Genomic DNA, 14,937 nt, shown 5'->3' with positions numbered 1-14,937 from the left:
TATATTAGACCATTTCAAACACTTGTGATAGAGTCTGCCTTATTCTGGGGTAAGTAAGGCCACTTGGGAAGCAGGGGAGCCATGCGAGAAGAATCAGTGAAAGTAGTAGATGACTTTAAGCACCCAAATGACTCAGATGCAAGGCTTAGTATTCTTCAAAGATTGTGTTCGCGCGGTAGCCGCAGCAGACCCTAATTGCTGGGACTATCGTGTAACCTAGGTTTTGTTCTGTATAGGGTCATGTGCAATGGCATTGGCGGCTGTGAAGCTTCATGACCCATAGAATTGTTAGGATATGTGGACGGCATAGGTTTGAATATAATTTCACGACACAGTGGTCTTCTTGACAGGGAACGCATGACGCTGATCGAATTATATCCATTCAATTCCTTCATCACCTCTGGACAGTTGACCTAGACTATACTATGTAAGGACAGGAGGATTGTTGATGCTCTTGACAGCATTGCATGAATATTGATGAATCATTAGTGCCCAATAAGTATCTTATTCTTGGAATAGATTACTTCATGATTTGGTGATCAGAGGCTTCTAATAGCTTATTTGCTTTTTCTGTTTGCTCTTTAGTCATTCATCAAGGCCTTTCTATTCAGAGAAAGTTCAGCTAGGTCTTACCAAACTCCCGGACACGACGGTTTGACTCACATAGCATGTTCTTGCGAGCTATCAGTAAGCCCCCATTGGTCTTTGTAGAAACATTGGACACTTAAGAGGGAATCAACCTGATGACGACAAGTTGCACAGCCATATTTCGTAACCATAAGACTGGATCCAGGGCAATGCAGGCTTAGTTTCAGCTACAGCAGGGAAGGTGTTCATGAGGTTCTGTCGGGAGAACTTCACTTTGTATGCTGGCTTGACCAGGAAGCTTGATAGATGTGTACTTGAGCAGTTTCAAGGGGTAACACAGGCTTTACCCAGGCACTCTGGTAGCCTCTAATTCCTTTAAACCCGCCCCTGCCACCCGCTCCCGTTATGCTGCAGGTGAGTTTTTCATTCTTTATTATAATCTTCATTTGATGTTTCCCCAATGACAGCCGGTTCTGCCTGAGATTTTTGACACGAGTGTACCCTCATAGCAGGAAACAGCAGCTGAATAATCGTTTCAAACTGGACTTCGATATGTACTAGCGGGGCATGGCCCTTTCTTATCCCTGCCCGGCTGTCTGGCGTTCATAGCCTCCGAAATCATTGATCAGTACTCTCCCCACTTACCGCAATGGCCATTTTATTACGTTCTATACTACTATTCTGGACTGCATCCAGCTTTGTCTTCGCCCAGAACGTCGCCACGGGGACCCAAGCAACAGAAAGGGTGGGGTGGGTCGCCAATGATACGACCCGAAGCACTTCTCAGATTATCTTCTGTTGCGTATCACTTCCTTGTCTGCTCCTGGGAATGTGTGCACCTGAATATACCTAGTATTGAAGAGAGCGAAGCAGGCTGGTATCTGTACAGGGGCTGGCTGTGTTACTGGCCCACAGCTCCTCTACAACGACTTTGGTACCGGAGAATGGGATGGGTGGCTTTGATTGCCATTGCCACGGAGATCGGAGTGGCAGTAGCCTTCGAAGAGTTGATGAAGGCTAGGAAAACCTTTAGGAGATATAAGCATCTTGGTTTCACCATGCCACACGCCTTCTATGCTTGTATGGGTGGGTATCGGGTGGCCATTCCCCGGGCGTTTCTCACTCAGAATGCTGACACTCGGGATGGTCCAACGTTGAGGGCCGGGACTGTACAGGGAGACAACGAGAATCATCAAATTTTAGTGGAAGATACTATGGTCGAAAGGATGTTATATTATAGCCCTCAGCTGACCACCCTAGGTGAGAAACCAATACTTAACTGATTCGGAATCTGAGACACTTAGCCTGACATATTGCAGAGATACTAGATGAACTAGGTCTTCTCCCAGCAACTGAGGAAGCTTGCTTACAGGACCGAGGCCTTCCTCTAATGAAGGAGGAAGACATTCATAATGTTTCGACATCAGATGCTGTTATCAAGGGGTTTGCTTGTCTTCAATGCGTATGGCTTATCAGTGTGGACCTCACGCGTGCGGCTGCGGGTCTGCCCATCAGTGAGCTTGAGCTGATGACACTGGCCTTTATTTTCTGTGCGCTGGTAATGTACGGCTTGTGGTGGTATAAGCCGTTCGGAGTCCAACGTGCCATCCTTATACTCCCTCCCAACCAGGAAAAAGCAAATATTGTGCATGATAGGCTGGGCCCACCGGGCGCTGAGGGGAGAAATCAGGGAATAGGTACTGTGGTTGAAACCTGGCTGGATTTGCCTCGTTGCTTCTTATTTGATTCTTTCGACTGGAAAAGAAGCGAGTACGATGAGCCAAGATCCATAATCTGCAACCTCACCTCTCTGGTATTCTCTGGTTTCCATCTCGTTGCCTGGAACTGGGAATTCCCATCAGACACGACCCGCATGCTCTGGCGCATCTTTAGTCTGACTGCAACAGGAGCCCCCTTGGTCCTGATGAGTATTTCAGAAATCTTGCTTGTTCACTATGCGACGGGCTCCAGGGTGAGATATAGGGCGGCTCTAGAGGTGGTGATGTATGGGGTGAGTATCATTTATACCATCTCACGACTCGGCTTGATTATTCTGGTTTTTTATTGTTTCTCTTCAATGCCAGCCGCTGTCTACAAGACAGAGCAATGGTGTCATTTCTTTCCCCATTATGCTTAAGATAGTATCGAGAAGGATAATTCCAGGCAACCATCTCCGTGCAAAGCGAGACATCGACTAAGGCATAAGTCCAGCTTCATAGAGGTCCTCTTATCTCATTTGCCCGATGGCTATTGTACCAAGTAGTTGTAGTCCACTGGGATCATCGGGCTGGATGGTCCGTGCTACAGTACAGGCCCACCACAGTTACTAAGCGAAACCCCAAGATTGGCCAAATTCATCATCATTTGCAGAACAACTCATCTTCGAGGGACTGAGCATATTGTAGCGCACTTAGTATCTGGAGTGGTCTGACTCTACTCCGTACATTAGTGGTCAATTACCAGAACGTAATTTGGACGGTGGTGGCCATTGAAGAGCCTGGTGATTAGGAGTGTACTCCGTAGAACAACGACCCTCTGGGTATAAGGCAACCAATTGTGTAAGCATTACATGCAGATTGCTTGTGTAACAATCTCAGTTGGATGCCCAATTACCCCAACGTTTGGCACTACTACCTTCTGAACCAGTTGTGGATTATTCAAATCAATTACAGACAGAGGGCATCATCACATACCGGAATGGGATGAAGGGAGAACAAAGAAAGTTATGTAAGCCAGGAGTGGGTTGTTCTCCAGTTTTAGTATGTTTATCTTCAGGGTCCGGACGTCATTGACGCCTGTCTCAACTCTCTGCCAGATCGAAGAGAGACAAAGAGAGAACTTGCAGGGCAAACCTCTGCCCGTGCATCAGCCTTGCAAAATAAAATATCTTGGTATTCAAAATTTTCAGTTCCAGCGCCAATCAGGGCCTGCTTGCCTCGTCCGAAAACTTACGATTCCGCTAACGAATGGACTTATCTTAGCCAACAGCCACCGCTCCTTGCGCTAGCAATCGTGTCTCGCAAATCGCTCAACCACAACTGTGCTTCCTTTTTTTCCCACCATCTTCCCTCGCCGCTGAAGTCGCCATTCCTTATGGCGTTTTCTGCGACATTATAGCGTGCATTGTCTGTTTGATTCGATCGAGCTTTTTACCCCGGGTTTCTCCGAATCAACATGACGGATCCCAATCCGCAAGGCGGACACCTCGAACACCGCTCTTTGCGGGACTGGCTTGCGGGCTTCTTCCGAGCACCTCTGTCAAACAGCTCTGCAGATCCTCCGCCTGAACGGATTCCCGAGACTTTAGAACCGAACGATAGAACTCGCTTGTTGAAATTGGACGATGGTCAAGGAGGTCCCGCATACGGTACGAGAGATGGTTTATCGACGCCGCAGGTTGACGGTGGCCCTGAAGGACATATTCGGAATGGGAACGGAAATCCAACATTTGTACAAGGACCGGAGAACCTGCCTCCCAGGACTGGGTCAGGTCTGGCATGGCCTGTGAAGAACCACAAGACGATGTAGGCGTGGACTATACAGCCTCTCGGCTTTGGATTCAGGACGAAACAACTGATTGAGATACAGGTACCTCTCATACTACATCCCGTTCTTCAACTGGATCACACAATATCGCTGGTCCTTTCTTCGAGGCGACTTGATCGCAGCCTTGACAATCGCATCAATCTATATTCCCATGGCACTATCTTTGGCTTCGAACCTCGCCCACGCGCCAGCAATCAACGGCCTGTACTCATTCGTTTTTATGCCACTGCTCTATGCAATCCTGGGAAGCAGTCCTCTGCTCGTTGTTGGTCCGGAAGCAGCTGGGTCACTATTGACGGGAACAATTGTCAAAACTAGCGTTAAACAAGGCCACTCGCAGGAGGACGATGAGGCCGCAAGCGCAATGGTCGTAGGCATAGCCACTGCCATGGCAGGGGCCATGATACTAGTCGCTGGACTGACCAGGCTGGGTTTCCTGGATAATGTACTCAGTCGACCTTTTCTGAGAGGTTTTATCACTGCCATTGGCTTTGTCATCTTTGTTGACCAGCTCATCCCGGAAGTTGGATTGGCAGATTTGGCCAAAGAGGCCGGTGTCAGCCATGGCAGCACAGTGCAGAAGCTTGTCTTCTTCGCTCAGAATATCAAGAACTGTCATGGTCTTACAGCTGCTGTATCCTTCGGTAGCTTTGCAATTATCATGCTTTTTCGGTATGTACCATAATCCCCACCGGGGCCATAAAGGAGATGCATCATTACTGACCCTGTGCCCACCTACCTCAGGACGATCAAAAAAGGACTCGAACCACGATACCCTCAGGTCGTCTACTTCCCTGACCGTATCCTTGTTGTGATCCTCTCGGCCATTCTGACCTGGCGTCTTGGATGGTACGAGCAGGGGCTGGAAGTTCTAGGCTCGGTCCAGAACACTGCCACTGGGCTCTTCGCATTCAGGTGGCCCTTCCAACTCAAACATTTGAAGCACGTACGCACCGCTATGAGCACCTCCTTCATCATTGCTATTCTTGGCTTCTTCGAGTCCTCCGTTGCTGCCAAGGGCCTCGGGGAGAGACGAGACGGTGTCCAAGGCATGTCTGTCAGTGCGAACAGGGAGATGGTTGCTCTAGGCGTTGCTAATGTGGTTGGGGGCTGCTTTATGGCTCTCCCTGCCTTTGGCGGATACGGACGGAGCAAAGTCAACGCTTCTACGGGAGCACGCTCCCCTATGAGCAGTATCTTCCTCAGTATTATCACCTTCATTGTTATTATGGTGCTCTTGCCATATTTATATTATCTTCCTGTGAGTCTTTTTATTTTTTTCTCAAATCCCCGAGTATTGCTGGGTGAGACATATGTGCTGATATCCACCACAGAAAGCGGTACTATGCTCTACGATATCGGTTGTCGCATACAGTCTTATAGAGGAATGCCCCCACGACGTCGCCTTCTTCATCCGGCTGCGTGGTTGGACAGAGCTTGCATTGATGCTTCTCATCTTCGTCTCCACTATATTCTACTCGCTGGAGCTGGGTATCGCGCTTGGCATTGGGCTCTCAATTCTGATCCTGATCCGTCACTCGACCCAGCCTCGCATCCAGATTCTCGGAAAAATAGCTGGGACATCCGACCAATACGACAACGCCGAAATGCACTCAGAGAATGTGGAGCTCATTGACGGCGCCCTTGTTGTTAAGATTCCCGAGCCGCTCACCTTCGCCAACACTGGCGATCTCAAGAATCGCTTGCGCCGTCTAGAGTTCTATGGCTCCAATCGCGCACATCCGTCCCTCCCACGATTGCGGCCCCCGGAGTCGAATAAGAACGTCATCTTTGACGTTCACGGTGTCACAAGCATCGATGGCTCCGGTACGCAGGTCCTCTCCGAGATTGTGAATGATTACATCAATCTCGGAGTCAGTGTCTATTTCTGTCGCCTTTCGAATCGCAGCGTTTTCCGCATGTTCGAAAGAAGCGGCATCGTCGACCGATGCGGAGGCATGTCTCATTTTGTCCCTGGAGTCGACGAGGCGCTTCGGCTCGCTGAATCCGAAGGCCGTGCCTCGGAACCTTGAAGGTTCAACCACAAGTGTGAAGCCCGGCGCTTCTCTCATATAGGTGTGCTACCTGGTCATGATCCGAACCTGTAAACGATTCACGACATTGCACGATACAAGACAGACGTTTAGAATGTATAGTCCCCAGCATCCGTTAGATATGTTGTTGGTAAGCATTTGAAATCAGAATAAATCAGCGATTTTCTTCGATATTCGCTTGTCCATGCAAGATTCTCGTAGTTCTGATCTGTATCATGGTTTCTTGTTCTCGTCCTCGTTCATCTCAGCTCTGCGCAATATATCGGAAAGCAACACCTCACAAGCCCGTAATGCAAGATGATTATTCCGACCAGCAATGGCGCCCGAATCGCCATTGTCGCCAGCTGGTGTCGACGCAACCAGCTTGAGCTTCCCATCTCCACCGAGCACGAATCCCCCACAAGCGATCCGCGCAAGACGCACATGATCTTGTCCCTTGAGGGTGGGCTCCGTTTTTCTACCGGTCAAATCAAACTTCATCGCCAAATGCTCCTCCAGGTACGCACTAAGCACAGCCAGCACGTCCGACTCACTTCCGTCTCCGTTATTTCCAGCACCAAGGAACCCGCTCAACGACTCTCGCGGTACTGTGATGTTCAAAGTACGCAAATCCGGCGCAGCAAAGGCAGGGAACGATAGCGTGAGGTGAAGCTCTTTGACAATCTCGACAGCGGTTATAGACCCGGATCCATCTTCGGAGGTCAATGTGTTTATGCATGTGTTCAAAGCTGTGCCTATAAATCGCGAGGGGAGGCGAAGCGGAGAACAGTACGTGTCGAAGGTCGAAGAGAGAAAGGAGACGAAAGTTTGTCGGAGAGGAGCAGGAAAGCGGGTTAGAAGGAGCGGTAGATGCGTAGCATGTGTTTGAGTCTGGGAGCGGGTTCGAGTGCGAGGTTTCGGAGTAGCGGTTTCGGTTTGGATTGCAGGAAGAGAGGACAAGCTGAGAAGAGCTGCTTTGTATGTTGCGTTCTCGTACTCTAGCTTCACGAGGATTCCACTTCCCTCTTGGGAGGGCGTATGTAAGGCTGGTGCTGAGCGTTGAGTCCGCGCTCGGGATCGAGGTCCGTTCGACGCCTGAGACTCGTTGTCAGGGTCGCGTTCGTGTTCAATATCTGAGAATGAGAGACTGGTGATGGGTTCCCAGGTGCAGGATTGCAGCGCGCCGGTTCGGGAGAGGGTATCGTCGTCGGTTGTGGGCAGTGGACCGGTGGATTGGAGGGCAATCGGGAAGGAGGCTGCGGTTAGTTGATCGCGTAGTCGGGTCGCGTAGAACTTCAGAGCCGCGGGGTTGTTGACAAGGCTGTCAAAGTCTCTTCCGTGGTGGAGAGGGGAGAGACGGTGGAGTGTCCAGGAGGTGTTTAGTAGGCTTGTTTGCGTCATTGTGGTATCGTGAGGCTGGTTGAAGGTGTGTGATGCATGAGAAGGAATGGTATATCACATTTATCACATATGGTGTTAGTATAGCACAATTGGAAGAGATGCTCCCCAAGGAGCTTGTCGATCAGTAAATGATGCGGCAGCTGTTTACTTAGTCGGGAGAGCAGAATGCCCGCGGCGCGACTATCTCTCTAATCGATGCATCTTATCAAACAAACAATACAAACAATTTGCTCCCAGAAAGGAACCTAGGGCATAGGGCTAGTTTACATCGGACTGAGGAATGCATACTTGTTACAGATTGATGGACAAATACAAGATAATAGAAATCGCCATTCATTTGTAGTAGCCGCTGCTAAATTTGTCATGTCAAAAGAGTAACACCTAGACGAGCAAAGAGCTCATGCCATGAAGATGGATATATTCTTCGCCATGGAGTACACCAAAACCCCTATGAAACGCCTCGCCTTGTGAATGCAAATAATGCAATGCTTGCTAAACCGACAGAATGCATTATGCACGCCATCCATCTGGAATTCGACAGTCTTGGCAGCTGAATAGGACAGGCAACCCTGTCCAAACAATGACGCGCTCTGCATGATGCGGCGCCGCCTTTCTTAAAGCCAATTCCTCCTTCACAACATCGAACCAGACATCTTCCACGGACCCATGCAAATGCACGTTCGGGGCATTTTGGAAGACCAACATGTTGATGTCGTCCTTTTCATTTAGGGTGATATCGTTATGAAAATTGTGCATGAAGTCCTTTCGCTGCATCCGCTGATTGCCGCCATCTCCGATTTCAGCGGAGAAGTACTCCACTATTCGGAGGAATGGCGACACTGTAAGCAAGGATCCAATCCAACTGTCATCCGAAACTGTAGGCTCATCCGGTGGTACAGTGTACCGCAAATATGAGACTAGAAGTTGCATGCAGTGATGCGTGGCTATGAGGGTCGGGGTGTCAGTAAAAGGAGGTGATCTGATTATCTTTACTTGCAAGTCCCGGTACATGGCTCTACGGATGTGTGGGGGTACAGGAACTGGCAAGCGTCCAGCTTCCCAGTCACGCAGGAGAACATTAGTCTGCTCTCGCCTGGCAAGAGCATATGTCTCAAGGAAGTATAGAGTATAATACCTGTACGAAGAGGAAAGCGTTAGAGATGCACTAAAGGAGACGACTGGGAGGCCAATACTTACATGAGTGGAGCGAGATGAAACCATAAGCGCGCAGTCGTCCTTTGCACGAAGACGCCGCGCTCGGCTTTGGAAGTAAACATGGATTTCATGAACGCCGGTTCGCTGTGCACAAACCGGTCCATGACACGGTCCGCGAGGTAGCAGCAAAGTCTTGTACAAAGCGTCTGCCGGCGTCGCAGGCCGGATATATACTTGAAAGTGTATATGTGGCCACCCTTAGCGCTCTTCGCGGGTGGAAACAAATCTGAGAGCAATACTGCATCATCCTCCGGATTCCGAGTATATGTCCTTTCGCTATCTATCGGGGAGGGGAGTGTTCCATGGCGACGTTGACGGAGGTATTGCCGGGTGATCCATTGTTCCTGCGAGTTAAGCAGTAGATAGAATGATTTGCAGACCAGCTTTAATGGCAGAAAGTCCGTGACACCGCAGTGGGCGAATATCTTGATCTGAATCTCGACTGGGAGGAGATCCCAGGGGGAAGACGTCGGAACTAGCTCCACACTATAAATGTACAACACGTAGGTTAGCGATGGACATGCCTCACGCTTTGAGCATAGAACACGGGATGCGATGAGGGGGCACACGACGTACACTGACGAGGACACTGATGATGAGCCTGCAGCATGCTTGGACAGATTATTCTTCTTGGCATCCGACTTCCTTCCTCTGTAATTGATGACCGCGCGCGCCTTCTTTGCCTGTAGCACCAAGTTGTGGAACGAACTCATCGTCAATCTCCAAAAGGCATGGGGAGACCAGCTCCGGCTTGAGGAACAGGAGGGAAATGCTTGTCACCATGCAAATCCCCTGGTCAGTCTTCTCGTCGATCGATTTTAAGGGATTCTCCGCTTGCGCCTTTTCGGGTTCAGGGTAGATGACTAAGCAGGGCTGAGCAATTGTTGCTATTTTAGAAGAAACTCCAAGCATTGAAAGGTCAGATGCGGGGTTCCTGAAAGGCCCAGAATAATTGGTTGTGTACAATGGCAAGGACAAAGGGGCGGGCGTCAAAAATGGAGCAATAGTGGTGGGAGGAAGGAAGGAGTGCGCTCATCTGAAACCGAATCGGGGCTATCAGTCTGCTAATTTGCGGCTGGCTTTGCTCTCATTCTGCTTTTTAAGGACATTGAGCTTTCTGACTTATTCCACTAGGTATGGCATCTCCTAAAGCTTCCATAACGTTACTTCAAGGATGCGCCAGTTTACTACGGAATGAAGTAGAATAACTAAAATATCTGATGAACGTTGTGTCACACCAATATTGATACATTTGTTTCAATGGAGACTGCAGAACTCGACCTTACGTCATCTTGGAACAGGGGTACTCCATTCTGTACCTGCTGGATTGGTTGAATTGCGTACCCCGGGGCCCAGGCCATAGTGGCCTTAGGCCTGGATTCGCGACAGGGTGCGACATGTCACTAATCGGAAACGCCCCAGAGGGCTTTGAGTATTGACGCCAAAGGACTGGCGAGACTATCAACTCGAAAAACGCAAAAGGGGGACGTTAGCCCAATTCCCTTTTCTCTACGTCAATAATGAAGATTCCATTGTATCTTATAAGATCTAATTGAGTTATGACGTCTACCCCAAGTCAGGCGAACGCCCCTGTCTCAAAATGTGACCTTTAGAAACAAAAATCACTTGATAGACCAACAAAGAAAGAGGGGGGAAACAAAACTATAAGGAAATTTAAAAGAAAGCGGCGGGGAAGAAAAAACCCGATGAAAAAAAAGATGTGCATCATCCGTGAATCGAACACGGGCCTCATCGATGGCAACGATGAATTCTACCACTAGACCAATGATGCTGTTGTATGATAATGACTTCTAATTTTGAGTCTATCAACAGCTGTCGCGACTATATGTGTGTCTTCTGCTTAGTTTTGCTGCGATCTTGGGGACACAACTTCGATCAAGGGCATAGTCTAGTTGTATTTCTGTAGTCCACCATAGTAAGACGTTGATAATTTCGCCTTTGTCCTAACAATTAATAGCTACACTTGTCTAAGCTATGCTGAGTAAACAAGATCCTGCAGAATGCATGATCTGGTGCAAGCCATCGGGGCTTCCTATCTTCCGAAGAAGCGCCAACATTCTAAGGACCCGCTCTTACCAAACGGGCAATTACATTGTAAGTTGAATGATTATCACTGACGCAATATGTCAATTTTGTAGGAGAGAAGGATGAAGCCGCATACTGGACCTTAAGCCGAAACTCGGACTCGGCGTGTCTACACCAATTTCCTGTTGTAGTAATGATAACACTCCAACGGAAGTATGCGCGCCGACGGAGGTATGCAAATGACCCACCGGCTAATTTGAGGGTCCCTGGCGGAATTGCCTGATTCATCTGTGATCGACGGACATCCTTGCTGTGTAGATAGTAGTACAGTAGTCACCACGCTTGAAGTTGTTGTTGTTCTTTACATAACGACAATAGCCTATGAATGAGATACTCTCATCCAGACCCTACAGTAGTGTAGTTCCTATGAGCTATTTATGGGTGGCCGGGTGGTGTAGTGGTAGTCATCCTGCATGACACTCCTACAGGTATCTGACAGAGGTTTCTCTGGTCGATGCTTAAGTAAATAGTGTGGTAGGTTTGATTCCCATGACTGTTGGATACTGACCATGCGAAAGAAGAGGTTTGTTAATTAGATATAGTATGCCCAGTGCCCGGGAGGAGGATAAGTATATTCAAATAAATTTAGGGAGACTACAAACAGCTTGATCCATATATATATTACCTCCCATCGCTGTCTATATACTGAGTATGGTGAGAATTCTGTAGATTTCTATCTCTCTGAGGGGTTATTCTTTACAATCCTTATACACATACATAAACCAGCCAACAAAACTGGGAAGGATAGGATTATAGTCCTATACTAGAACGTACATGAAGACTTCAAGACATACCGCCCGTATCTAGTTAGATAACTGCGCGCGCGTTTTACGGAAGGAATCTCTCTTCTGTTTGTTAGCAACTCAGCAAGAGCACCCTGGCCTTGCTGAGTTCGAGTATAAGTCCCTCTGTCTCTCTATGAGCTACTTAACTTATGAATTAGGTGTAAGAGATGATTCTCGGAAGTATGGTAACATGGTGATTGGCCTCCCTCTCGAGTGCCGGGTCAGTTGAGCCTTGGCCCACAATATGCAAAGGAAGCACTGCCTCAGTGCGCCCGATTACTTGGCGCTAAATACGTGGGGGGCCGTGAGCCCTTATTCTGCCCATAAGAGCCTCACTGTAGATCGACGGAGGTGCCAGTTAAGAGCAAGATTGTCACAAGCTCTTTGTCTATCGGACCTTTTATGCCGAGCGAAAGTATAGCGCAAGTAGGGCGCATACTAAATTTGACGGGTCAAGAGTGATGTTGTCATCCCCTGTGTAACGGTAAGCACCACCATTGTATTTGGGGTGATTGCACAGCACAAACCTAATCCTTCGCCCGCTGATCTCAACACGAGATCGCCGACCGAAGTGTCGGAGAGGGCTGTGAGCTTTAGAACCATGGGTCAACCCGGCGGGATATTGGTCACTAGAAACCAGATGGAAAGACCGAAGAGCTCACGTGGATGTTGACAGGACGGTACTACGATGCCGGGGCAACGACAGGGAGAGAAAGGTATGCTTGCCAGGTGATCAAAGCACATTGAATTTAATTGAGTGGTCCCATCAATATGCTGCCCTATCGTGCTAGTAACCCCAATCCTTAGTATGGTTGGTGGAAGGAACTTGTGTGGTTCGCCTGCTTGCCGCATAGCCGTCTTCGTCTTCTAGAATGATGTAATTTGCATGATTAGCAGCGTAGCGTCGAAATATCAGAGGTGAGTTCCAATTCTTAGCGCGTTTAGTACTTCCTCTCTGGCACGCGCCTTTCGGCCTCGGGCACAGTCTAAGACATTGGCGCAGATTGGTCCGTCGTTGACCGTAAGCGTGGCAGAGTCTGGGATAAGTGAGAGAATCAGGAGGTATCCTCAGCGACAAAACTGCACTATATGGACGGATTGGGGCTCTTTCTAAGTTGCTCAGCCTTGGGAGGCGGAGTAAGAGCAGAGCTCCTGAATGGATCCAACAACTAGAAGTAAATTTACAGCTGGCGGGCGGGAAGCCTCAGGGATCAAGGACACGAGGCGTCCAGAAGGAATGGGCTAAGAAGAGGGTCCAACTTAGGGACCAAGCAGCCAAGACGCCCCCAAAAAGGTCCCATAGGACCAAAACTAGCGACCCACAGCCACCGCTGCGGAGAACATGTGAGTTGAGTTTACAGTAGATGTAGGATGTGAGTAGTTCATTGTGTTAGCTACCCTACGGGAAGCCTGCCGTCGAGTGGTTGAGTCGTGAAACTAAGGTTGCAGCTGGTTCAGTGGTATTTAATTCCCCTCACTCCCCTCTTCCGATGTCATAATTCTAAATCCCTCTCTATCAGTTCATCATTCCGACTGCTAGTTTCTATCAATATTTGCCGTTGCAGCTGCGAACCCTTCTCAGCGCACCCTGTTATCTCTCTGTTATTCTCTCTCGTTGGCTGCAAATAATTGCTATTCCGTTTTCCTACGAGCTTAGGTTACCGTTCTAGTCCGATTACCGCTACACACTGTACACTACTCGACGACCTGCAATTTCTCCTACCAGTAACTGAAAATGTCAGCCGAAAGAAGCGCAGATGTCAACGGCAAGGCGCCAGTCCAGCCACCTACTAACCCTGCCCGCGCACCTGGTGCGGGTCTGGTTAATGTGCAACCAGCTCGCTTGGACGATCTGCAACCCAAGTATGCGCAGCAAATCCAGCACGGTGAAGATAACCCCGATGCGCACGGATGGTACGCTTCATTCAGTAAGTTTGGCCTTATCCTATATTACACTGTCAAAGCGCTTTGGGTCTAACGAACCTCTGTCGCTATTAGTTCACGGGCTTGGTGAATGTCTTGGTTGCCTGGGTGCCATTCCATGCTGTATCTGCTGCCCCAACCCCTTCAAACCAGTCGCGCAGGGTGAAGTCGGCCTGATCACGAGATTCGGAAGGTTCGTGAACCCCCACGATGATCACTTTAAAATATATGTCCTGATTGATGTTCTTCCAGATTCGAACGTTCCGTCGATCCCGGTCTGGTCAAAGTGAACCCACTGAGCGAGCATCTTACAGCGGTGGATGTTAAGATTCAGATCGTCGAAGTGCCCCGTCAGAGCTGCATGACCAAGGACAATGTCAACCTGAACCTCAGTTCCGTGATCTACTACCAGATCATATCTCCCCACAAAGCCGCATTTGGTATTTCCAATGTCCGCCAGGCCCTGGTGGAGCGTACTCAGACTACACTGCGTCATGTCATCGGCGCAAGAGTTCTGCAGGACGTTATTGAACGCCGTGAAGAGATCGCTCAGTCGACTTCGGAGATAATCGAGGACGTTGCTGGTGGATGGGGTGTCCAGGTTGAGTCCATGCTCATCAAGGACATCATCTTCAGCGAAGACTTGCAGGACTCTCTTTCTATGGCTGCGCAGTCGAAGCGTATCGGTGAAAGTAAGGTTATTGCTGCTCGTGCTGAAGTCGAGTCGGCCAAATTGATGCGTCAGGTAAATATTCCATTTCATCAAAGTAAACGACATGTGCTAACTCTCCATTTTAGGCCGCTGATATCTTGTCCTCTGCACCTGCGATGCAAATCCGCTATCTCGAGGCGATGCAAGCCATGGCCAAGACAGCCAACAGCAAGGTCATCTTTTTGCCGGCAATGAACCAGACTGTGCAGCAACAAATGGCTGCGGCAGAGAATGCTGGCGAAGGCCCTAGTCGATACCAACAGCCTGATGATGGATTCCAGCGTGCAATGAATGCGCGCGTGGTCGAAGACATCTAGGTGCGGTGTGCCACATGATTTGATGGCTTGATAGCGCTGGAGAGGACCATTGCCTGGTTGCTGATGAGAATATGCTAATGACGCTGAACAATATCTATGTATTTGGAGATATCACAAGGCCGGATAGCCTTGTGTCTTTCCATTCGCTTGTTCCCCATTTTTGCTTGGGGTCCTATCTGGCTTTGACGATACCCACATTCTTTTGTTACATGCTTGTGTATTAAACGGGACGATTCTGCCTCTAATTCAATAATAACATTACCTTATGATTTTCCTTTGTAATTAAAATCAAAAGAGACTAATGTGAAGGT

General features: G+C 48.9%; 4 protein-coding genes and 1 non-coding gene across 5 annotated transcripts; 2 read left to right on the top strand and 3 right to left on the bottom strand.

The window, feature by feature from the left end:
- Positions 1–3,762: 3,762 nt before the first annotated feature.
- On the top strand, positions 3,763–6,167 carry AKAW2_10801A (SulP family inorganic anion transporter; the record flags this gene model as incomplete). The annotated part of the gene is made up of 4 exons (XM_041691224.1): positions 3,763–4,112; positions 4,177–4,806; positions 4,879–5,395; positions 5,469–6,167. The coding sequence occupies 4 exons, from the start codon at positions 3,763–3,765 to the stop codon at positions 6,165–6,167; spliced, it is 2,196 nt and encodes a 731-aa protein (XP_041537521.1).
- Positions 6,168–6,401: 234 nt separating this feature from the next.
- AKAW2_10800S (uncharacterized protein) lies at positions 6,402–7,568 on the bottom strand (the record flags this gene model as incomplete). The annotated part of the gene is made up of 1 exon (XM_041691213.1): positions 6,402–7,568. The coding sequence occupies one exon, from the start codon at positions 7,566–7,568 to the stop codon at positions 6,402–6,404; it is 1,167 nt and encodes a 388-aa protein (XP_041537520.1).
- A 510-nt stretch (positions 7,569–8,078) lies between these two features.
- Positions 8,079–9,496, bottom strand: AKAW2_10799S (uncharacterized protein; the record flags this gene model as incomplete). The annotated part of the gene is made up of 3 exons (XM_041691200.1): positions 8,079–8,703; positions 8,766–9,269; positions 9,360–9,496. 3 exons carry the CDS (start codon positions 9,494–9,496, stop codon positions 8,079–8,081), a joined length of 1,266 nt encoding a protein of 421 aa, XP_041537519.1.
- A 1,008-nt stretch (positions 9,497–10,504) lies between these two features.
- Positions 10,505–10,575, bottom strand: AKAW2_t10025S. Its single transcript has one exon. It is a non-coding gene; the product is annotated as a tRNA-Gly (tRNA).
- A 2,834-nt stretch (positions 10,576–13,409) lies between these two features.
- On the top strand, positions 13,410–14,626 carry AKAW2_10798A (slipin family protein; the record flags this gene model as incomplete). The annotated part of the gene is made up of 4 exons (XM_041691189.1): positions 13,410–13,602; positions 13,673–13,790; positions 13,850–14,342; positions 14,396–14,626. 4 exons carry the CDS (start codon positions 13,410–13,412, stop codon positions 14,624–14,626), a joined length of 1,035 nt encoding a protein of 344 aa, XP_041537518.1.
- Between the last annotated feature and the right edge of the window lie 311 nt (positions 14,627–14,937).

The sequence above is a fragment of the Aspergillus luchuensis genome, chromosome 1, assembly GCF_016861625.1.
Source record: "Aspergillus luchuensis IFO 4308 DNA, chromosome 1, nearly complete sequence".
Taxonomy (NCBI): domain Eukaryota; kingdom Fungi; phylum Ascomycota; class Eurotiomycetes; order Eurotiales; family Aspergillaceae; genus Aspergillus; species Aspergillus luchuensis.
Note: the sequence above shows the minus strand (reverse complement) of the source record. Positions and strands in the feature narration are given on the sequence as shown.